We start from the raw sequence: 26,658 nt of genomic DNA on the forward strand, positions 1-26,658 counted from the left end.
TTGTTTGAAATCGTCTGTGTGGAAATAGTTCTTTTCGAGCCAATGAAAACTTTCCCAACAATGAAACTGCAATTGTTTTTCGTTGTGTCTGCAAGCAAAATCGTGGATGCGACAAATGTTTTTGCAGATATTCGGCTGTGTAAGATAATGGAAACACATTCTTTGCAGTTTTCTAATAAAGTAACGTTTGCCGATGAGGTACATTTCGATTCCGTTATCCGCAGAAGTAAAAATAACATCTTCTGTCTCCAAAAACCTGAAACGAAACATTTATAAAGTTAAACATTATAAATAATTTGCATATTTTATATTATTTTACATTTTTTCGCGTAAAAATCAAATTGAAAATAATCGGAAACACGTAAGTTACCTTTCGGAAGAATTGCCTTATTGTTTTGTCTGCAAATAACACGAAAAATAAAATTTCAGATGAATAGAAATAGAAATGCCCAGATCCGACCGTTGCAATTAAAATGTCCCATTAATATAAATCATTTTCACGAAAATATATTCCAACGAAGTAATGTGAAATTTTGAATTTAAATTGAAATTGATATACTTGAAGACATCGCGACATTCTTTGATTAATGAAAACATTTTAAAAAGCACGGAGGAATATTAATGTCGGAGGAAAATGAACAAAGAAAACTATTAAGTGTGACGTTAAAAATTTCGTAATGTCTAAAACAGTGTTTTTCAACCTGTGGTCGCGACCCCCAAGGGGGTCCCAAAGCCTTACACGGGGGGGTCGCGGGTGAAAGAAAAAGACAAGTGTTTGTAGGTCCTACACTACAATAAAAAAATCTAGAATTTCAGTGAGAAGGCTGTGCCTGCTTATTTTACAGTACAATTGGTTTTTCGATCCATATTTAAAGAAAGAAAATTAAATATGTACTTTTTAAAATCACTGATATAGTTTTAATATGGCCCTGGGGGGTCACCGGAATTTTTTAACTTATAAAGGGGTTGCGTATTCAAGAAGGTTGAAAAACACTGTTTTAGACCATCACTTTTTGCGACCAAAAAAAAAATAAATACAAGTTATTATTAATAAAGAGTTGTTACTTTTTTTTTCCTTTTGCAAAATTAAATTTACGTATTGAAAATATGCAGATTTTAAAATTTGGTTTTAATTAAAATAATCTTAACTCAAAGTGAGTTAATAATTATTTTGTAAACATAAAATTGAAATAGTATTTACTGTACTTTTTACAAAATTTATTAAATAACAATGAAATTTTGTTAATGTATTAAAATAAATTTATTTATTTTTAGGTTTCATTTGAAGAGTTTAAGCTTCAGTTTTCACAGATATATGAACAATATGAGCAAAGACGTTCTGATCATATTACAGATCCTGCTATTCGTAAACAAAAACCTATTAGTACTATTTCTGGATTAGATAATGATAATCATTCGTTAAATGCAACTAATCTCTCCAAAAATGAAAATCCTATGATTGAGAGTGAGTATGATATAAATGAAGGTTCTGTAATTCATTCAACAAATAGAAATGTGGACCTGAAGAAAAATAATAATATAATTTTAAGTAAACCAGAAAGGATTATTACTAATGATGATCATTCAGTGTCTGATAATAGCATAACTATTACAGGAAATGAAAAAAATAACGTGAATTCTAATCATATAAAAGAAATCAATGCAAATGAAGGAAGTTCAAATAAATGTACTGACAATAAAACTGTTGATGCTAATTTAATTCATAGTAAATCTTCACTTCATGACAAAATAATTAAGTCAGATGATAGCATTACGACAAGTAACTCTAAGAATGAAGTTCCTATTTCTACGGATGATGCATCCAATGATAACATTTGTAATAAATCACAAGAAATGATATTGGTTAACAATAAAACAGAGAATGTTTTAGATAAGCTACCAGTTAGTGATAATGAAACAGAAAAATCAAATTTAGATATTAATTCAAATGAATCATCTAGTACTTTTCCCATTCAGGATTCTGTATTAGAGAAGGAACAAAAACAAACAAAAGATGAACTTTCAGTTTTAGAGGATAATGACAAAGAAAATCCTACAAAGTTTTCTGAAAATAAGGATATTATTTCTGAGGAAGATGTAAATATTAAACACATTAGTTGTGATGAAAAAGAAGAAAACTCTAAAAATGCTTTATATTCTAATAATGAAGATGAGATAATGCAAAATACTTCTGAAATTAATATGTTTTGTTCAAACAAAAATACTGTAGATAAACTAAATGATGACAATGATGATGATAATTTAATAAGTGTAACATCTAAAGAAAATATAGAAATTGATGAAAAAGCAGTAGAAGATACAATGATAACCGAAAAAGTAGTGAATGAACAATGTATTGAAACAATAGAACATATTAAGCAGATAATAGAAAAAAATGATGGTAATACATTAGAAGTAACATCATATTATGCAAAAGAAAATAATGATAAAGGAGAATCAGATTTTGAGGATTGTCAAAATAACAAAATTAATTTAGATGAAGAAGTAAGTTTAGAAGAGTTACCAAAATCTGAAATAATTGTAGCTACTTATCAATCTGTAGAACAAGAATTGTGCAATAAATTAGAATCAGAAAAAACATTTGAAGAAAAGATTATTTCATCAGAGAATAATAAGATTAATGAATTAGGCAAAGAAAACACTGAAGAAGAATCATCATTAAGCGAGTCACCTATAAAATCAGAAATAAGTGAAGAAACACCTTCTAATACTGGTTCAGATGCTACTAAACAAGATTCTCCAGAATGTGATAAAAGTGAAAAAATAGATGATAAAGATTTTGATGAATATGAAACTGAAGAAAAAAATACAGAAATAAGTACGATTGAAGGCCATTTTCAAAAAGAACGTAAATTACTTGGAGATGTTGTTGAAAATAATATTGATGGTCAAAATGATGGATCATATCTACATAAAGCTACAGAATATGAAGAAGAAAAAAATAACATTGATTTATCAAATGATGAAATAAGAAAAAAGGAAGAAAAATTGAATAATACAAATAAAATTAAAATGAATAATAATGCATCTACAGATATAGCAGATATAGCACCTTGTCGACGATCACGCAGTGCAACTGGTTCACGTAAGAATGCATCAACACAGCTTCAAAGACCAAAATCTGCTACTTTTTCTATCGGACAACGGTCGAGTAATACTGGAAATAACAGTCGTCAGATGTTTAATAGTGGTCCTACTAGGCCACCATTTCGTATACCGGAATTTCGTTGGTCCATCATTCATCAACGTTTATTATCAGACTTACTTTTTTCATTAGAAACTGATATTCAAGTATGGAGAAGGTAGTTCATATTTATTGTTTATATACTTATTTTTGTATTTGTATTTTGACATATTTTGTTTCTTTTTTGCAGTCACACAACTAAAACTGTTATAGATTTTGTTAATAGCAGTGAAAATGCTATTTTTGTCATTAATACTGTTCATTTAATATCTCAACTAGCAGATAATATAATTATTGCTTGTGGAGGATTATTACCTTTGTTGGCATCAGCTACATCACCAAATGTAAGTTGAAAATGAATTAAATTTTATAATTATTGTATTATTTAGTAAAGCATAGATCCAGTGACAACTTTATATTTTTATGAAGAAGAAATAAAGTAAAATTTACAAAACAAACAAAATTACTGAAAAATATAAAATTAAAATTTAGTCATAAATAAAAAGAAATACTAATAATACTAATACAATAAATTTAAATTGAATATTTTGGTTTTGATATCAACCACAAATTTGATAGGGGGCTAGTGTTATATATTCAAGCATTTTTTTAAGTGAAATATAGATTTTTATATGCTTGCACCTACAAGATAATACTGTATGTTTAGTTTGTTTCAAGCATAATTTACCTGAATAGTAATGTTTGTTTTTAAAATTGACTGATTTGAATGAAAACCAACTTGAATATACTATAAAAAGGCAATTCAATAATTAATTATTGGAAATTATTCTAAAATTTATTGAAATTTACTCTGTTATAATTAGAAATCAGTAACAAATATAAAGATTGCAAATTGAAACAATAGATTTTTTAAAAAATAATTTTATGTTATATAGCAAAAGATATGCTCTTACATTTGATATTTGAATATACTTATAGACAAATTTCACCTATATTAGAATTATTTTCAGCATTATGTAAAATGAAAACAAAAGAAAAATTAATTTTTTAATTTTATTATTGATTTCTTTTTATATACAGGTGTCTTTTGATTAATATAATTAATAATTTTGTGATGTTACCGAGTATATCAAAATCATGTTAATTAAATATTATAATCAATAGTAAATATTATAATTTGTCCACATAATTGGTTACCTTATTAATAAATTTGCCTATATGGTGCTGTACTCTTTTAGGAAAAAATAAAAATGAATGCAAAGTAAATGTTTATAAAAAGTTGTACAGTAAAACCTGTCTATGGAAACCACCCACGGTTTCTTCAAAAAGTGGTCTTTTAGACAGGTGGTTGTCCAATACAGGTGGTGCTGTTATAGTGTATTTCCATACGTATTTTGTGCACTTTTTAGCCATTTCTACTAAGCAAAACTTGAGGTGAGCAAAAATAAGTGAATTTTTTCAATGATAGGGCTATATTGGTATTGTATTTTATTCTTAACAGATAACTCCATTTACAGGAGTCGTCGTGATTTTATAAGACAGATTTAATACCAAATTGTTTAAAGATTAATACAATAGTCATATTTTCTCGATTATAATGCACACTTTTTTCCAACTTAATTTAACTTGGTTTTTTTCGTTTGCTCCTCATTTATGAGTATTACGTCATCGATATACAAGCACGTTGTATCTCTACATCACTTTGGTTTCAGTATTTGTTAGTTTAATCTTATTTTAACTTTAAAAATACTGTATTTTTTAATATTTAATATTTTCTTAAATACAATAAGAAAAATTATTAATAAAATGATTTTATTATTTTTTCTCATAATATGATTTCATTACGTTCTGTGATTGTCCAATGACAATCGTGGAATTTAAAAAAGAAGGTTGCCTGTAAAACTGATTTTTGCATTAATACGTTTATTGTTTTTTGAATATTTTGCCTGCGAAAATTACTTGGATATTATTTTTCTGAAAATATCGTGGAAATAAGGTAGGTTGATACAGAAACTATTTATCGNAAAATTATTGCAATACACAAAAATTTTCAAAATGCTTTAGAATTTTCTTTAAGCAATAAAATATGATAAATTATGGTTCAATTGTTCATTAATTATCAATAATGAACAATTGAACCATAATTTATCATAAAAAATGAAAAAAAAGCATAAATAATGAATTTGTATACACATAAAATTTCTGGTACTGAATAGTTTATCTATAGAGTCTTCATATAAGTTACCTGTATTAAACAACCACCTGTGTAACACGACTGTGGGCATCGATTTTTGGTCCGAAACAACATACAACTGTAGTAAGCAACCACTTCCGCAAATATATCTGGTCTAAACTATTGTTCAACAATGTTTTCCCTCTCCTAATATAATGAATTAATCTAAACTCTCATTCGAACCCACGTCAGGCACTTCTCCAACCCTTGAAATTAGGTGCAGGTTTTAATGAATTAGTCTAGCAACAAAGGAAATTCATTTCATAATGTAGAAGATATGGTTGCTGTATGTTCAAATTCTGTATGTAGTGTCCTTGTAATCCAAAAAATGATTGTTTTAAATTAAAAACAATTTTTTAATTTAAAACAAAAAATTGTTTTAAATAAACCATAATGTTTTCCTAACCAATTGCTCTTTGGTCGTCTACCAAGAATTATTTTTTGGATTACAAGGACGCTACATACAGAATTTGAACATACAGCAACCATATCTTCTACATTATGAAATGAATTTCCTTTGTTGCTAGACTAATTCATTAAAACCTGCACCTAATTTCAAGGGTTGGAGAAGTGCCTGACGTGGGTTCGAACGAGAGTTTAGATTAATTCATTATATTAGGAGAGGGAAAACATTGTTGAACAATAGTTTAGACCAGATATATTTGCGGAAGTGGTTGCTTACTACAGTTGTATGTTGTTTCGGACCAAAAATCGATGCCCACAGTCGTGTTACACAGGTGGTTGTTTAATACAGGTAACTTATATGAAGACTCTATAGATAAACTATTCAGTACCAGAAATTTTATGTGTATACAAATTCATTATTTATGCTTTTTTTTCATTTTTTATGATAAATTATGGTTCAATTGTTCATTAATGATAATTAATGAACAATTGAACCATAATTTATCATATTTTATTGCTTAAAGAAAATTCTAAAGCATTTTGAAAATTTTTGTGTATTGCAATAATTTTAGTTTTTATTTTAAAAGGTTATTAAGTTTTGTTGATATTTATTTCAATATTTAAGATTTATTGAACTAAAAGACAATATAAATGTTTAAAAAAATTCTTTTTTTTTAAAGCATGAACTAGATGTTATAGAACCAACACAGGGTATGTCTATAGAAGTAGCTGTTGCTTTTTTACAGCGTCTTGTCAATATGACAGACGTATTGGTATTTGCTTCATCATTAAGTTTCAATGAGCTTGAAGCAGAAAAAAATATGTCCAATGGTGGTATTCTTCGTCAATGCTTAAGACTTGGTAAGTTTTAATAATAAACTTTTCTCAATTATTTAATTCATATAAAAACTTTATATGAATGTTAGGTTTAAATTGCTGAAAATATATAATAGTTATCTTCAAAATCTAATATTTTGTTTTTATATATGACTGTTATATACAGGGTGGGTGCAAAAGTAGGTATACAGTTGAGAATCTGAGAAATACAAATGTTTAGTGTTCATTATTATTATTTTTATCATCTTTTGTTAGTTTGTATTCCTTATTTCTGATTTAATTTGTATATAAAAATAAATGTTTTTTCTTCCTATTTTCTCCTTGTATGTTTTTTTCCATAACAACAACTGTATACCTACTTTTGCACCCCGCTGTATTAATACAGTAGACTTATTTTACAGTGACTCTTAGTTTAGCAACTTATCACAATATTACAATCAATAGAGAAGATCTTAATTGATCTCTCATAAACCTAATTCTATTTTATTATCAATATTAACAACCCTGTAAATGGTCAAAATCTCATCATAACAACTTTTGAACATTGAATCAACAAACATGGAAGTGAAAAATGAACAGCTGTTTTAAGTGAAAATATAACTTAACATTTAAAAAATATTTTAAAATTAAAATTATATTTATTATACTTTAAGATAAAAATACTGTATAAATAAATAATTTTGATAACGAATTAAATGAAAGAAAGTACCATATATAAATGTGAATATCTGTTACAATTTCATCCAAGATAACATGACAATTTCAATAATAATAATAAAGTGTATATACATTTTTAGAATTTAGTAACTGTCATTTGATTTTTTTTTTCATTTTTTTAATTTGATTGTTATTTAATTATTAAAACAATTTATATTGTGGTATTTTTCTTTATTTTTAAATTAATTTTTAAAATTTACTTTAAAAAATATAATTTTAAAGGATAGTTTTTTTATGTTTTGGTATAATTTTCATATGTACACACAAAACTGTATATAATTGGTATCTTCTCACTATAACTAGAAGTATATTTGGAAAATTTGATATGACATTAATGTCCATTTTCAACTGGTCCTTAAAAAGCTTGCTATAAACAAAGTGTAGTAACCTTTGTAACTATGTTTGCTTTGAATTATATGACATTATGTTAATTTCTACATGTTGCTTATAATACTGATATCTTTTATCAGTTATTTAAAACTAAGCATTCAAATTATGTTGTGTATAAATATTAAAATTAGCATCAATATGAAGTAAAACACAAATTTTGAACATGGTAATTACATTAGATTTTCTCTTGATTTTAAGTTAAATATAATATGCAGATAGAATGCAGGAAACCAGTTCAGTTTTTAATATATATTATGAACTAATCATACAGTTATTCAATTGTTGATGTTTGACTTTTTCTTTTTGAATTTTATTGCAGCACAAAAATACATTAAAAATTATTAAATTTAAATGCATTAAATGATTAAAATGCTTAAATACTTCTTTGTGAATATATTGGTTTGGACAAGTAATGAAAATAGAAATGAGAACTTGAAAGTAATTAGAGACTTTAAATGAAGATTATTATAATAAAACATTATCTTTATTTAAAGCTTTTTGCATGATTTTATTTCAGTGGTCTCTAGGTAAAAGACTTAGAGAAGAACCAAGATAAAGTAACTTTGACTACTATTGCTATATGCTTAATCTAAGTAGATTTTCAAAATGTGATTATAGTTGATCATCCCTAGAATATAGGTAACACAATTATAGTACAGATCAGAAAAAAAATGATAGAAAACAGGAGCTCATTGAAAAGATTTTTAAAAAAATATCATTTAAAAAATATATTTTCAGATTCAAATATTTTCTAAATTTAATTATATTAATATATTTTTTAATAATTTATATTTATGTGCAATATTCACAGTGTGTACAGCAGCAGTAAGAAATTGTCTGGAATGTAGAGAGCGTAGCCGTCCACAAACACCTGTTATTTCTCATTCTGGACCTTCAACTAATAAAGAAATCTCTAGACAAACACCTATTCAAGCTTTAATTGGAGGTGTACAACCATCTGCTAAGGTATGACTAACTCAGAATAATATGAACATTTTTTCTTTAGCAAGTCAATAATTTGATATTTGTAGAAGTTAAAAATTTTATACGTAATACAGAATGGTTAGGAAATTTTTATAACACATACTTGACTTTTTATTGTCTGGTACTTAAGATAATTTGGTTATAGATATTATCTGATTATTAAGTAATTTTTTTTTATTGACTTTTTTAAAGATTGTAATTATCATATTTAAGTTTTAATCGTTATCTGCTTAAGACAAATAATGGTTAATTGTGTGATAATGTTATATAATTATATATAAAAATTATCATAACTAATCTTTATCTTTTTGACTTTTACATCTTTTGACAATTAACAGTTATTTGTTTTCTTGTTACCTTATTATACAAGCCAATATACTGATTTTTAAATTGGTGACTGATTTTTATTATTCATAATTGTGTAATTTTCATAACTATATACAATTATATAATTTTTTTTAATATCAAAAGCTTATTAGTGTCAATACAATTCATTCACTTTTTTAGTTTACATTTACACTAATAGGTTCAAACTAGTTTTATATACATATACAATAATAATACATAAAATTATGAGCAACGTGTATGGATGTTATGGGTGATGCTTAGCACATCACTGTCCTACAAGCCTTTCATATTTGCCTTTGCAGCTTACCAAAATCATTATTTACTGCTGATCATAAACTGATACTTTTAGGTAACTCCATGGGAATGAATCTAGCAGAGTCAAGTCCTGGGATTGTGGAGCCACAGAACAGAACTGTGTTCTTATCCATTAGTTGTTGAATCACACTGTGAGCCATTGGTGCATGCCTGTCTCAGAATGAGCTGGCAAGCCATTTTGTTGATATCAAACCTTTTATAGTTGCTTCAATGGCAAGTCATTGAGTCATTCACCATTGTGTGTAGATATTAAGATAGTAGTCATTAGTTAGGGTGCTGTTGATAAATATGAGACCAAAAATTTGTTTTCCAAATGCCATACCAGGTGTTTAGTATAAAATGTATTTGATGCTGTCTATTTTGTGTGTATATCATGAAGCACCTTGTGCTCATTCGTATACATTATGACCATTACTGTCATAATGTGCACCACTGGGACACTGTTTTTTGATACATACAAAATTTGCAACACAAAGTATGTTTTATTTCAGGAAAAAGTGCAAGATGATATTAGGTACATAAACAGTTACAGTCAACTCCTGGTTTAACGAGGGCAGATTTACTGTAGTCAGTAACTGTAGGAATGCATGCACAAGAGATGTTGCATTGTTTTCAATACTACATAACTAGTTAAATTTAGTACAGTGGTGATGTTTTTTAGATTAATATACTGTACTTTTTAGAGTATAATTTTCATAGTTATGTAACATAATTAATGTACAATTAATTACTGTAATCATACTTTTTATTTAAAATGCTATTGTGTAGCTTTTAAATGAGTAAAGTTTCCATGATTGGCAATTATATATATTTTTCATGTTGTACTGTGTGAGAGAATCCAGGGACTTTTTTTTGTATAAATTTTTAATGAAAAGACACGTTTTAGAAACCCTTTTTTCCTGTCCATTTCCCATGGAGTTGAAAATGGGAAATGAGCGCATATTAACTTAATTGTCAACAAGTCCTTTCCTCCTCACATCGACCTGCAAAAATAATGAAAATATGTTAAAACAATCAATTGTAAAGTGTGAAAAAGTTGATCCTTGACTTAGTCTAAGGAAGAAATCTAAAAACAATCAAAGGAAATACTAAACCTTCGAATTGACTTTGTTTAGTTTTCATTGTCCAGTGATGACACTTGACGTGTCATCACTGCCAAACAAACGATCACCTGACCAGATTCCCACACTGGATGGATGTAACAGCAGGCACTCCTTAGTCAGGTGGACATACTAGGAAAATCATAGAAGAAGCTCTACTTGCCAACTTCCGATCTGCCATAAATATAGTCCCAGAGGATTACCTTTATATTTGTTTGTGCTTTATGCAAAGTTCCTCCCCCAGTCCTCCATGGATAATCTACGACAAAGATCATTCTTAAGGAGGTATGATATATGACTGATCTTATGTATGCTCTCTCTCTCAGGCGGAAATAGGTCTTAGTAGGCATAAAGCTCACTTAATAGTAAAAAGGCTCTCTAGTAATTTGTACTAGATTGAGGGAACTGTATTCCTTGTGCCTAGATTTATCTTTGTAACCTTTAGCACTACACTCTCTTCAACCTTAAATAACCAGTAAAATATTTAAAAAAATACTACAAACATTTTCGACTGTTATTTCCGGTCTTCTTCAGGCAAAAAGTAACTTTCTGCCTGAAGAAGACCGGAAATAATGGTCGAAAACGTTTGTAGTATTTTTAAAATATTTTACTGGTTATTTAAAGTTGAAGAGAGTGTAGTGTATATTATACCAGTACCTATTTACAGAGGTTGAACGTAACCTTTAGCTTTATTAAACATGTTGAATTTTAAAATGGCTCCTCTTACTCATGGATCAGAGACGCCTTATCGACGACCTCACTAACCTTCCCCACTTGATATTTTAAAAGCCCTCTGATAGCTGCTAGGAGCATGAGAATCAAGATTTAAGACATGTTATTTCTTAACTAGTGTCAGTCCTGACAAGAGTGGAAAAATTTGCAATTTTCCCACCACCAACTGTAAACAAGCCATCCAGTGACAACGTGAGTGGGTTTTACTGATCCATCGCCAATCAAAGGGGTTTGATGCTCTACCTCCTGGCTTCTCACATGTGCATTTTACTTTGTTTAGTTACCTTATGACATATTGAAACTTAGTAGTGTGTACTATTGTGCACATGATTATTTTCAAATAATTAATGGATTTACCATGGAATTCAAAATAATGTGGTCTGTGAACCTCCATTACTCCACTAAATGACTATTTAATGGTCTGGAAGAAGGATAGGGCAAAAAAATTTGTAGAGATCAGTGGAAACAGTAAAGGTATGAGTTTGAAAAGGAAGATGAGAAAATTGTAGATTATTTGGAAGTGAATATAAGATTAGAGAATAGTATGACTACTAGGGTATTAAGAAAGGGTGTGGTTATGGGAGCCCTTAATATATTGAACGTCAAGAGAACCTGCTAAGTATAAAGTAGAAGCTGTTAGAAGCTTAGTTAGAATGAGTCTATAAGTATTGTAATGATGAGGATGATTTAAAGGAGAAGTTGAGTAGGTTATGACAACAGTTCAAGAGAGCAGAAATTCCAAAAAAAATAGTTGATATGGTTAGGAAGAAAGAAGAACTGGCTGAAGAGAATGAGGGGATGGGTGATGGATGAATGAGGTGAGAGGGGATCTAAAAATATGAAGTTAGAAAGAATGGTTGTTAATGTTGATGATATGGTTTATAAGGCATTAATTAGTTAAGTGAAGTATAATGGAAGGGTTGTATTTAAGAAAAATAATAGTTTATAACATGGTGAGGAATGAAAAAGTTCTGTTTACCAAATACACAAGTCAAGTGTATGTGATAAGAATAGAGAGATGTAGTAGAGGTGATATATGTAGAATCTACTTTGAGGAATTTGAATGAGAAATTAACTGAACATAAGAAGGATGTATGTAAGGATAAAATAAGAAGAAACCTAGCACAAGAGGCATATAACAAGGAGGTTAGTTTGGTATGGGATGAGGAAAGAATAGTATACAAGGAAAACATATTTATGAATTTGAGAGTGGTTGAGCAGATGTGTATTTATCTATTAAGTATGGAGAACAATGTTGTAAATAAGAATAATAGTGATGTCTTATCACAGATTTGAAGATAGTAATTAATAAGAGGAAGAAATGATGGTAGAGTTTAGGCATGGTTATGGTAAATATAAAAATGAGAAAGGGAATGCGTCAATGTTGATGAGGGTTGTAGGGAAATTAGAAACAATGTGATAAAGGTGATGTTGATACACTGAAATTAAATTGGAGTATCTCTTTTTTATGAAGAATTTGAAGAAAATAATTTGATGGTTAACTTTTAAAATAACTGATCTTTAGATGTATTTTTTGAATGGTTGTAATTGGAGTTTGAATTTTATATTACTAAAGAAAATTGCAGGAGCTATTTTGAATTTTAAAAGGTGTTTGAAGAACGGAGCTTTGAAAGTTTGTAGTTTGGGCCATTGCTATTAATTAGAGTATTTCAAAAAACTGAAATTTTGAAAATTTGTATTTATAGTTATTGCTTTATAATGTGTTGTATGATTCTGCTGAAGATAGGAGGAATATCTCCGGAAACATTTTATAAGTAAAGTTCTTGTAGGCTCTTTGAATAAGGTTTGATATTAAGCATGTTATTGATAATATAGATATGGACTCATTGTTGCCTAGTTATCTTGAAATTAAAAATATCTAATTTGTTGGAAGAAGTATTTTGTTGGTCGATTGACCAGCTAAACTAGTTTTGGGAGACCACTGATAGACTATTACATCACTCATGTAAAATGCACAGAATATTTTGAATCAGATTAATATTTGAATTTGAGAAAAGTGATATTCACCTATTTCTATTTTTCACCAGTAGATCTAAAAACATTTTTACAGAATTAACAATAGTTATATTACTAATACAGTAGAGCGTCGATTTTCTGAAAGTCAATCATCCGAAAGAATTTCAGTCGGCAAATTTAAATTTTCGCCAGTGCTGTGGCGCTTCAATCTTTGGCTATGTCTTGGGCTACTCAAATATTTTATGTTTTTGATACTAAATTAACATCTGAAGTATAATTTTTTATTATTTTTATATTTTTCAATATATTTATTTTGTTTGTACAAAATAAAAAAATTTTTAATGATACAATAGTCTTTGTTAGGCTTAACATCGATGAAAATTCAACGCAAAGCAACATGCAACAGAGAAAAATTTTGACATCGGATACGTTAAACTATTTTTTGTACGTAAATCAGTTATCCGGACAACTCCAGTCCCCAACCCAATTGATTCGGAAAATCAACGCTCTACTGTAATTTAATAATTTGAAATATAAAAACATTTAAAACTTACTATAATTTAATTCATAAATACAGCAGCTTCCTTTTTGGCTTTCTTAAAGTGAGCCAATTTATTTCCCATAAATTCAGTACCATAAATTGAAGTTATGGGAATACAGTTTTAACTATATTATATCAAAAGATGTCAAAAAATATTATGCCATATAATTATTTTATTTACTTATTAAATTTATAATAATCACAAAAGAGAGAGTTATAAAGCGAATGTGTACTATATTGTTTTTTAACGTTTGCTGCCTTTATTTTTTTTAATAAAAGTTTTTATTAAATCTTTTAGAATATTGTGGAAAATTTAGCAGGACAAAATAGTCCTGTTAGGGATCCAGAGAAATTACTTCAAGATATGGATGTTAATCGTTTGAGAGCTGTTATATATAGAGATGTGGTGAGTAAACTCAAAATTAAAATTTTTTTGATTTTGATTGTTTGTCAGTGTTCTTATTATGAGGTGGTTTTGAAAAGTTCTGTCTCCCATATGATAATTTCAGTAATATGCAAGATATATGAACTGTGTGTCTTCTGAAAGCTTAGAATGTACCAGGAGTGTCATTATTTTTCCACATAGTCACCATCCCTGTACACACACACATGTACATATACCAGTGTTAGACAAGTTGTTGCATCCCATTAGCAAAGAAATTGGGTGTTTTTCTCCTGACACCAGTGATGCACATCTGCTTGCACCTTTGTGTCACTGGTGTAATGGTGCATTTTCAGGTATTCTTTAAGATTCAGAAAGAGAGAAAGTTGCTAGGTGTAAAATCTCATGAAATTTGAGATGTTGCAATGCATTTGTCAATTCATATGTGACTGAGCATCATCACGGTGAAAAACTTTATCTATGCTAGGATGAATCTGCAGCAGTTGTATGCAGAGTTTCTCTGATGTTTTCATATAATGATTGGAGTTGACAGAGTTGCTGTGCTCAAAAAAGTTCTGTGTGGACTATGCTGTCACAGTCCCAAAACATAGTCATCAACACTTTCCCTGCTGAAGTGGTAAACTTGGAATCTTTTCAAGGGAAGTTAGTTCTTATGCCTGTACTCCATAGACTGTCACTTCTTTTTCAGGTCTTGTGTCCAGGACTCATTACCTGTGACAATCCAGTAAAGCAAAGCATTGCCTGCCTGTGCATAATAAATAAGAAGTTTCTGACAAACCTGCTTTTGGTTTTGTTTTATTTTGGCATATGTGGGACTCATCATGCATACAGTTTCCTATAGCCAAATATATCATGGATAACTTAATGGATTTACTTAAGCAAAATCCCAACCATTGCAATGATGTCTTTCTGCTTGACATAGCAAATAGCATGAATGAGTTTATCCATGTGCACTTGTCACTGTGCATCTATGGCTGTTATGGATCATCTATTGGAGGCCTGATCATGCAGGCTCATCATGCCTTTCAGACTCCTTACCCACCTCCTGAAATACTCAAATCCATACAGGATCACCATAGACATCACCATAGACAGCACTCATTTGTTGAAGAATGTTGATGGACATACAATCCTCTGCCATGAGGAATTCAATAATAATACATTGTTTCAATTGCACGTTCATATATGTTACCATGTTACTTATTATTCTGTGCATGTGTGACATTGCAGGTGAATTCCACTAGGTGCCATGATAGTCAATGAATTGAGGATTATTTTCATACTAGTTTCAGATCTTAGAGAGATGTTGGCAAAGTTATTGCATAGGAGACAGAATTTTTCAGAATGGTTTTGTATTACAAACTAAAAAGGTACAAATATCAATAATATAGCCTAAAAGGAAAGGTCAGTCGCCAAAAGTGTAATGTCTGGAACACAAAGTTAATAAATGGTGGTTCCTATTTTTTGGAAAGGACTTTGTCTTCAAAAGAATTAATCAATAATATAATTTTTGATTTATACCTTTATATTATACATTTATGATTAAGAATATTTTAAGTTATACAGTGTTGTAGTTGATATCCTGCTCTTAGTTAAATTAGCTTTAATATAGCCTAAAAATAATGTAATGATTTAGGTTGGTGTCAAGCATAATTTCTATTGAGTTTACAAATTGAATTACAAGATTCTAAATTCTTTTAAACCAACTTTGTTTAAGACACTTATAAACCAAAATAATTTTATATGTAAGCAACTTTACATTTAAAAAACAGTTTTTGTTCTTAAATGATGTAGTTTCATAATTATGATTTTATTATATTTACATGAGATACATTGTAGGTAAATGTTAAGTAATTTTAAAAATAAAATTTACTTTGTATTTTTAACACATTATTTAGTATAAAATAAATAAAATATTGATAAAATTTTTAAATGTAAAAAAAATTCATTTTTATTTAATATAATGATACTTTAATATTTTATTTTGCAGGATGAAACTAAACAAGCCCAATTTTTAGCTCTAGCAGTTGTTTATTTTATATCTGTTCTTATGGTATCTAAATACAGAGATATTCTGGAGCCTCCATCAACTAATACAAATGTGTCATCCACAACAAATCTATCTGCTCATCAAAATAGTGTTACAACACCTGCAACTTCTATTCCTTCCTTGTCCTCTGGTCCCAATTCCAAACCAGGTAGTAAAAGTTTGTCCTATATTCCTAACCTTCGTGAAATTTGCATCATTCCTCCCAAAAATGAAAGTTGTGAATATATATTGCCTACTCAAAGAATTTTTACTATTTCATCTCCAACCAGGGGTTTAGTAAAAAATAATTTTGAAAATTGTCATAGTAATCCATTTTATTTGCCTGTTTTTCCAAAATTATCAGATACTATTTCACCATATTATTTATCCACTTACCATTTCTATATTTTTCCTGAAATTAATAAATTAAATGCTTTCAAATTACATCAGGAAGGAGAAAATGTTGAAAAGTCTTTTAATAACAGTAATCCATTAAAGATTTCAATTCATGGTGAGAATCAAATTCTGTTTTATAATATAAATCAGTAATGCAAAAATTATTTGAAAGTAATTTTATACTATTTAAAACAATATCAGTTTTTTTGAATTGATCTTTGTGTTCATTATTGAAAAGCAGTACAAGTAGTGTAGTTGATAACATAACTGCATAGCAAGCAGGAGTTACTGGTTTTTTCCAGATCAATTGTTTTTTTTTCTAGAAAATTCAAAATTAATAAATTTATAATTATAAATAGTGACCTAAGTGATAAGAAGTTAATGACCTATCTATGTTTAAGCCAAATTATGTAATTCATTTGTTAATAATTAGGCCAATAATAGCCTGCAAATAATCCAGTTTCAGTTATTTAATCATTTGATACATTTATAACAACTAATAAATATTACAAAAATGTTTTCAATTTTTGTTTTCAATCCATCTAAATATGAAATAGATCCACCTAAATATGAAATTACAGTCTTCATGTCCCTTATACATAGAGCTTTTATACATTCCATCTTAAAGCTAGATTGTGATAAAGAGATTAGCTGTTTAAGAGATTTAGTGACACCACCTGTGATTCTCCGGGATCACAGGAACCCTTCCTTTGCGAGTGGTCTTGTGTGGGGACTTGGGGCAAGAGAACGGTGGAGGAAGTTGAGAGACGAACAACCCAGAAGTGATTCAGTCTACTATTAAATTACTATTAAAACAACAATTATTTATTTAAAATAAGAGAATAATAGCTAATACTTAACACATTTATCAGTAAATACTTATTGCACATTTCTTCTATCTATCAAAAGAAAGTTTACAATAAAGTTCTGCATGAACTGCCAAATACCTGGAGTGTCTTGGAGTCTTTGCTCAGCTATAATTTCCTTTCTTTGGGAAAAATAGTCTTTCACAACACAGTTCTAATCAGTGAGACTGAAGACAGTTCTGGGAATGTTATACATGATCAATGCAGGATTAAGATGTATCCAAACGGAGAGGTAACACATATGCACACAAACTCAAAAGACAAACTTTGGAGGAGAGCAACCCACTTTTTCCACAAGCAATCTCTTTTTATCAGCTGGTCTCCAACAGATAAAAAGTCTCCAACCCCTTGACTCCTGACAAAATTTGATAAAATTGATTGAGAAACTTGCTTGTTGTCCAATCTGAGATTTTCTGCACTTCCTTGAATGAGTTGAATCCAAAGAAAGACTTATCATTTTAAAGCAAAGTCAAAGATAAGATCTTATGAACATCTCTATTGAATTCAATCCTTTAAGTTTTTTTCAAAATATTAATACAAATATTATTTTATATAAAAACAAATTCTGGATTCTCACATAAATAATCATAAATGTATTGTATTCAGCATTATTTATTCTACTTGCAAATTTATTCATGAACAGAAAATGCTTACTCATTTTCTGATTATTTCAATGATTTTTATTGATGTTCCACAATATTAACCCAAGATGACATGCATTTCTGTTTAACATGACTGTACACACATAGAAGCAATTTTCTGCTGCTTTTTCATAAATAATTATGCTAACATAATTCCTATTCCTTGAATTTGATGTTTCTGTAAAATTTTGCAATGTATCTTCTTGTCACATGCCAAATTTCAATATTATACATTGTTTAGTTTGTGATACTAGCAAAGAATGTCCAGCATTGCCTAGGAAGTCAGGGAGAGAGTTGAGTTGTCATCATTATAGGGTATCATATGTTACCTGCAGGATGGCAGAGAGTAACTACGCAAAATTTGATGCAAAGCAGTCAGAGGGTTTGGCAATTTCTGGGGATGAAGTCAGGAGAAGGAGTGAGGGTTCAAGTTTTAAAGTAAATTATATATTAGGTCAGTCCATAAGTTCGTGCGTATTTTATGATCTTGTTTTGCTGTTAAAAATGCCAGTCTAATGTGATACTTTTTACACTGAAGTGTTAAATTGGATCTCATTCATATAATACTGTTCAGAATTGGGAACATTTCAGTTGTTTATTTTCGTTAAAATGGAAGTAACAGATGAATATAAGAGACGTGTTTTATACTTTTTATTTTTAAGTGATGAGAATGCTACAAATGCAGCCAAAAAATTAAATACTGTTCATAATCAAACTGTAATTAGTGTAAGGACTGTGCAGAAGTGGTTTGAAAGATTTAGAAATAATGATTTTAGTGTGGAGGATAAGGCTCGTACTGGAAGACCTGTTGACTTTGATGATGATGCTCTCTCTGCACTAGTTGAAGCAGAACCATCTTTAACAGTTGATGAAATTGCGGAACGTTTAAATTCATCCCATGGAACAGTTCATAGACATCTACCACAAGTCGGAAAAGTTTCAAAGCTAGGAAAATGGATACCACATGAACTGTCAATAGCTAACTGACAACAACGTCAACTGCTCAACTCCAAAGCTTCAACTGGGAAATTTTACCTCATCCACCATATTTGCCAGATATTGCTCCCAGTGATTATCATCTTTTTCGGAGTTTGCAGAATTTTTTAAAAGGAAAAACTTTTGAGGATGAGAACAATGTAAAAAAGGCTATTTCTGAATATTTTGATTCAAAACCGAAATCATTTTACAAAGACGGGATTAAAAAGCTACCATCAAGATGGCAAGAAATTGTACAAAATAATGGTGAATACATTATAGATTGAAATAAAATTTAATTAAAATTTTTTGTTGCTTTTTTTGTAGAACTTATGGACTGACCTGATATTTTCTGGAGGACTAGAGACTGCTATGCAAAATTTGTCCAGATTGCACAAAAAGTTTGGAAGTTTGTTTGTTTCCCATAGAGTATCAGAGAGTAACTATGCAGAATTTGATCTAGATTGGTCCAAGGATTTGGGAGTTTGTAGGGAAGATGAAATCAGCAGGAAAGGAGTAAGGGTTTTGAGTTTAAGGTAGCTCATGTACTGTATATCAGAAAGTAAATAAGCTTTCCAATGATCCCTTGACATGGATGTTTTTCATGATAATTGCGACTTTCTTTTAGACATTTTATCATCGATAAGGCTCATTTGCACATGTACACACCTGAAAAGTAACTGAAAGAACTCAACTTATGTAGATAGATATCTGATAACAAGAAAAATTCTTATTTTTAAATTATGGTATGGTAGGAATAATTCTAAAACAATGAACACACAAAAATACTATCGGCCTACTTACAAAAGTTTAGTTTCACATAAGGGAAGTAAATTTGCTTCCTATAATTGTATCTGATAACACAAGAGAGTATTATTATAAGAAATGAATGACCAAGACAATATAAACAAAGCATGTACACAACTACCTGAACTGCATGAATTAAAACTGAAACTGAAAATATAAGAAAATAATTTAAAAAATGCCCACCAGGTGGCAAAGGGGATTGATCTTGAACAAAACAGACAAACAGTGATGTGAGACAAATACTGCAGTAAAAACATCATTCTCATCTATTTTTTTTTTAATACAAAAATAGTATATAGCCTGTGGAAAATAGTATATAGCCTATGTTCATCTGGAAGGAATAAGCTTTCCAATAGCAAAAGAATTTTAAAAATTGGTTCAATAGATTCTGAGATTATTTCTAGCAAAAAAAAAAAAAACAAACATTCTTGCTTTGTAATAATCTATATTAGTATAGATTATTTTATTTACAGAACAATGTCTTTAATTAACCCTTCTCCCGTAGGAAGCCTCTCCAACTTTTTGATAATGTGGATAGTGTGGAACTAGTTCAGCTGGAAATGAATGATGGGAAGACTTGATTGTTTTTCAGAAGGACTAGAAAATGGTTTTCCTGAAATTTTTTAGACATTAAATTTTTTGCAGCTTTATTTCAATTATTGAACATTATAGCATTTTAGGTGTAAGTGTTCAAAGTCTTAGCAACTTGCAGACTGTCATGTCATGACATCATGCGTAGTTCACAAACATCCATGACATTATGACTTCCTTTTGCAGCTATTTTGAGAAGCTTCCTAGATTGATGGCATTGAAAAATGATGTCAGAGTGGAAAATTCTTCATGTGATCATGTGAAGAAAATAATTGTAGATGAAAACATGAGTAAGGTGGCAAGTCTTATAAAGTGTAATAAGTAGAAAAATTTTTTCCAATGGAATTTATAGACAGTCAAATGGATAGCATATAGCATGAGAATATCATGGAAATACAGCTAAGCAAGTAAAAAATTATTGTGAAAAAACTAGTAGTCCAGAAAATTTCTGTTATAACGTATGATTGCAGGTTAACAATTAAAAAAATAAATAAAATCGAGGCTCACTCTGGAAAATTAAAAAAAAATTGCTTATCATTTTGCCAGTTTTTAATTTTTTTCATCACTTCAAATTATTTATTGCCACCAGTTTTACTTACTAATTAATACAGATTCTGGTAGCCTTGTTGGTTTGGAGTTTGAAAAGCAAAAGTAGCATGTTAAGCTGTCATTTAGAAATAGAAATCATTTTTGAATAATTTTTTAATGAATACTTCTGAATAACACATTTGATCACAATGCTTAAACAGTATTTCATATGAAATTATTACAAAAGTTTGCTTCTAGTCCTTGGTATAATTATATTAATTAAATTACAACTAAAGCAACCAAAGCCGAATTAACAGGCTAGAAATGGCTATAATAATAACTCTCCTGTGGTCACCACCTGGTCGTGGTGGGAGAGCCCAGTAATTTTTCTGAACCATAGAGCAATGCAGGCTGGAGCACACACTCCTGGTAGGGACACCCATGCCAGTAAGGTCTATGGGGAGAAATGAAGCTAAGAGTGACCACACACCCACATTGTGTGCAGATATTTATCATGGTAGTAACCAGATCTAAGTATGATACCGGCTCAAACGTCGCCCGGGTTAACAAGGTCCGCGTTCGTGGGTTAGGCAGAGGCTCACGTTTGAAAAATAAGCTTCAGTCTCCCTTGATTACCGGTGGCGAAAGCAGCGCTGGCCCAAGCATGGCTACTGCAATGCCCTCAACAGATGTGAGGAATCAACCTAGCCTTGGTGTTTCTGTGGCAATGCATCCACAGACCACAAAGGCTGGAAAACCACGCCAACGGATGAAATGGACAACAGAAATGAACGAGTTTATCATCCGCACTTACTACACCATCACAAGACTCGAAACAAACATGACAGCATACAGACAACAACTACACCACATATTCACACAACAATATCCTCACCTCACTGTCACCGAACAAAGGGTTGTTGATCAAAAACGAACAATTATACACAACAACCTTATCCCACAAACAACACTTGAACTTATCAAACAACAGGTTGCTGATCAAATACATCAACAGACAGAAACATTTAACATTAATGAAGATCACGTAACCTGTCAGGATAATCCAGCAACAAGCACTGATTACAGCACACACACAACAAGTACCACTAATGATACTGCAGGCACTTCCCCATCCATCACTGATAACATAGACATAGAATTAGTTAATACGCTCTCACTTATATTTCAGGAAACACTCATTAAATATACTGGTACAGATCCCACACAAAGACCACGAATACCAAAAATCAACACGTCAAAGGCAGTAGGAAAAACACTAGATTATGTAAACACTCACTTACTACCAAACTACATTCATTCAATTTCTACACTCTCAGACATTCATACATTAGTTTATGCTGGGGCAGTCACAGTAGTAACACACCATGGACTGAAAATACACTCACAGACAGACACACACAAAACACAATTCTATCACAAGCCTGCCTGGCAGAGAAGAATAGAAACACAAATAAATGACATTAGACAGCAATTAGGCAGGCTGACACAATACACTAAAAACAACATAACACCCAAATTAAAGAAACAACTCAAAAACATTAAATAATATGCATCTATGTCCTTAATTTAATCAAAATTATTCTTTCAATCACTATATCAGTGTATTTCTATTAATAGGACTTATCATACTGGTGTATTTTTCAATTACCTGGTAATTGAAAAATAAAACAATTTTAATCTGTGTAACTGTGAGGCTGTAAACTTATACACCAGTATGATAAGTCCTATTAATAGAAATATGCTGATATAGTGATTGAAAGAATAATTTTGAACTAAAAATCATTTTCAAGAAAATCAAAACACACACAAAACATGAACATTACAACACACACATTACAGAATACATCGATACACTAAAACAAAAACTCGCAGCCAAAGCACGTAGACTCAAACGATACAAAACATGTACATTACGAAAACAACAAAATAAATTATTCACAAACAACGAAAAACTTTTCTACAGACAAATCAGTACCAAAACAAACACTGATACACAGCACAGTGGCACACCAACAGAAGAAGAACTCACAACTTATTGGTCTTCTCTTTGGTCCAATGCTGTTACACACAATGCTGATGCAGGCTGGATCAAGGAGGAGAACAGAAACTTGCATAACATACCAAGTATGCCCTGTGCTGAAATAAACATACACGACATTCGCTACGCTGTTAACAGAACACACAACTGGAAGACACCTGGTGTAGACAACATTCACAATTTCTGGTACAAAAAGTTTACATCACTGCACCAGGAACTAGCTAAACATCTAACACACATCATCATCAATCCACAAGACATGCCAAAATTTCTTACTCGGGGCATTACCTACATGAAACCTAAAAACAACAAAACCACAGACCCCACACAATACAGACCAATTACATGTCTTCCAACACTCTACAAATTATTGACATCCTGTATCACAAACAAAATATACAAACATGTTGAAGAACACGACATTCTTACAGAACAACAAAAAGGTTGCCGTAGAAATCACAGGGGATGCAAAGAACAGTTACTCATAGATTCAGTCATTCTACGGCAAGCACACAAACAACACAGAAACATACACATGGCATATATAGACTACAGAAAAGCATTCGACAGTGTTCCACACAGTTGGCTGCTACATATTCTACACATGTACAAAATACATCCATCACTCATTGCATTCTTCGAAAACACTATGCAGCACTGGAGAACAACACTACATCTCAGGGTTAGTAACACTTCCATACAAACAAACGAAATATTCATTAGGCGAGGAATTTTTCAAGGAGATTCCTTGAGTCCTCTCTGGTTCTGCCTAGCCCTGAATCCATTATCCAACATGTTAAACAACACGCAATACGGCTACAATATCAGACACGAAAAAACAACACAGTTTACACTCTCACATCTCATGTACATGGACGACATAAAACTTTATGCATCCACACAAAAACAACTTCATCAACTCCTACAAATCACACATTCATACACTAAGGACATACAAATGGAGTTTGGCCTAGACAAATGCAAAAAACTTCACATAGAAAAAGGAATCCTGAAGAAAGAAGATTTTGCACTTGGAAATGGAGACGTTATTGAATCCATGGAAGAGGGCGAGTTCTACAAGTACTTAGGATTCCAACAGGCCAAACTAACAGAACATACACAAATAAAGCAACGATTAATTAAAGAATACCAAAGTAGGTTAAACGCTATACTTAGAACACAGTTAAATGCAAAACACACAGTTAAAGCAATAAACACATATGTCATCCCAGTACTCACATACTCTTTTGGAGTTATACATTGGACTCACACAGATCTCGAGCAACTCCAAAGGAAAACAAGAACAACACTTACTAAGCATAAACAACATCATCCTAAATCCGCCACAGAAAGATTAACCCTTCCACGTAAAGAAGGCGGACGTGGCCTGATTGACATAGTTAACCTTCACTACAAACAAATACAGTCACTGCGAGAGTTTTTCTACAAGAAACAAGAAACATCACAGTTACATAAAGCAGTAACTCTAGCAGACTCAAATAACACACCATTAAACTTACACTCACAACATACAGACATGACACAACATATAAAAAGCATAGACAACATTAAGCAATCATGGGCTCAAAAGGCTCTCCATGGCAGGCATCCTTACGACCTGGCCCAGGATTTTGTTGACAAAACTGCGTCAAACAGCTGGTTAGATCGGGGATGCCTCTTTGGGGAGACGGAAGGATTCATGATTGCCATACAGGATCAGGTCATAAATACTAAAAACTACAGAAAACACATACTCAAAGATACAACACTCACAAATGACACATGCAGAAAATGTCACATCATGCCAGAAACTATACAACACATCACTTCTGGTTGCAAGCTCTTGGCACAGACAGATTACTTACATAGACACAATCAAGTAGCAAATATAATACACCAAGAGCTTGCAAAGAAACACAAATTGGCAGACATCCACGAACCATACTACAAGTATATTCCACAGACAGTATTGGAAAATAACACGCACAAAATGTATTACGACAGAGCCATAATCACAGATAAAACAATTTATCACAACAGACCAGACATCACACTCATTGACAAACACAATAAAATCACATACATTATAGACATAGCCATTTCAAACACCCACAATGTACAAAACACATGCACTGAAAAAATTAGCAAAGTACACAGAACTCGCCCAGGAAATAAGGCATCTGTGGAGGATGGAAAGGTTGCTTATTGTACCTGTCATTTTCTCCTGTACAGGTGTGATACTACACACACTACACAAAAGCCTGGGCACATTACAATTAAGTAGAAATACATACATCACACTACAGAAGGCCACTATATTGAATACATGCCACATTGTTAGGAAATTCCTGACACACACGCTGACACACTTATTTAATTTTAGTTTTGTTTTGGTTGCTATGCCTTGACTTTGATCCGGCATAGTACACAGCCGCCTGTTTAAACCGAGTATTACCCACTTAACCTAAACACAATAATAATAATAATAATTTGAGATAATTTGGTATTACAATTAGGTGTTAGGCACCATCTCATGCTAAATTTAATAATTATAATTTTAATTAAATAATTTAAATAAATTTAGAACTAACTGAAAGAAAAGAATTGGCCCAGAGTGGGACTTGAACCTGTAACTCCTGCTTACTGTGCAGATGGCAACATTACTTTAATGTTTATCGGGTTAGCTGATGTTTGTTTATATAAATTATCAACAACCGTGTGGCAGATAATAGTGAAGGCTTATCAGACCAATGATGGGCACAAACGCTCGGGAATCAAAGTGAAAATGTTTCCATACTTATGCAGTCATTTTTGTGTTTATTAAACATTTTCACTTTGATTCCCAAGCGTTTGTGCCCATCATTGGGCTGATAAGCCCTCACTATTATCTGCCTCACGATTGTTGATAATTTAATTAATATAAGTATTTCATAAATTCTGTGTCATGTCATAATTTTTATGTTCTAGTCTACTGAAAAAAAATCAAAGCAAAAAAAATCCCAAAAATTTCTCAAATATTTTGTCAGTTGACAAAAAATTGCCAATCTGAAAATGTTGGGTGGCATTGCATAAATATTGCCTTTGGTTCTCATTGTCACTTCCTGCTTTTTCCATTTGAACTTGTCATGTAATGTCATGAAATAACTTGGTGTTTGATGCACATAAGCTTGAAATTCTGCTATTTTTCCCAAAGCATGCTTTGTGATTCAATTTCACACTAAACATTGAATTAAATGGATTAGAGTTTTTATCACCAGTATTATATTTTTATCTCCACTTCAATAAAAATATTGCCAAGTGGCAATTTTGGCACTATGCAGTGCAACCCCTGAAAATAAATGCAAATGCTAACCTTTTTAATTTCAGTAAATTTGTCAATAAATTTTGTATTTGGTAGTATCTATCATTTATATATTACACTGTATTGTTTTATTATTGTAAATTCTTTGAGTAAAAAAGAAAGAAAATAGAGAGAAGACTGTTGAAAGCATAAAATGATTTAATTTTTATATTAATTTCTTAAACTTTTTATTAGCAAATATATAACAAATAATTATACAAAAAAATATTGTTTGTTGTATTGAGTTTATATATTATAGAATTTTGATATATATACAA

General features: G+C 30.6%; 1 protein-coding gene across 2 annotated transcripts in view; it reads left to right on the forward strand.

The window, feature by feature from the left end:
• The window catches only part of LOC111614894 (neurobeachin-like), a 278,182-nt gene that overhangs the window by 120,483 nt on the left and 131,041 nt on the right, over positions 1–26,658 (forward strand). For both annotated transcript variants that reach the window (XM_023356276.1, XM_023356268.1), the window contains 6 exons: positions 1,276–3,323; positions 3,396–3,549; positions 6,485–6,665; positions 8,560–8,714; positions 14,044–14,151; positions 16,139–16,346. In XM_023356276.1, the coding sequence (XP_023212044.1) occupies positions 1,276–3,323; positions 3,396–3,549; positions 6,485–6,665; positions 8,560–8,714; positions 14,044–14,151; positions 16,139–16,346 (2,854 nt within the window). The remainder of the gene's footprint in view (positions 1–1,275; positions 3,324–3,395; positions 3,550–6,484; positions 6,666–8,559; positions 8,715–14,043; positions 14,152–16,138; positions 16,347–26,658) is intronic.

This window comes from Centruroides sculpturatus, unplaced genomic scaffold (assembly GCF_000671375.1).
Source record: "Centruroides sculpturatus isolate CEXI.00-Female unplaced genomic scaffold, Cexi_2.0 scaffold81, whole genome shotgun sequence".
NCBI classification, from domain to species: domain Eukaryota; kingdom Metazoa; phylum Arthropoda; class Arachnida; order Scorpiones; family Buthidae; genus Centruroides; species Centruroides sculpturatus.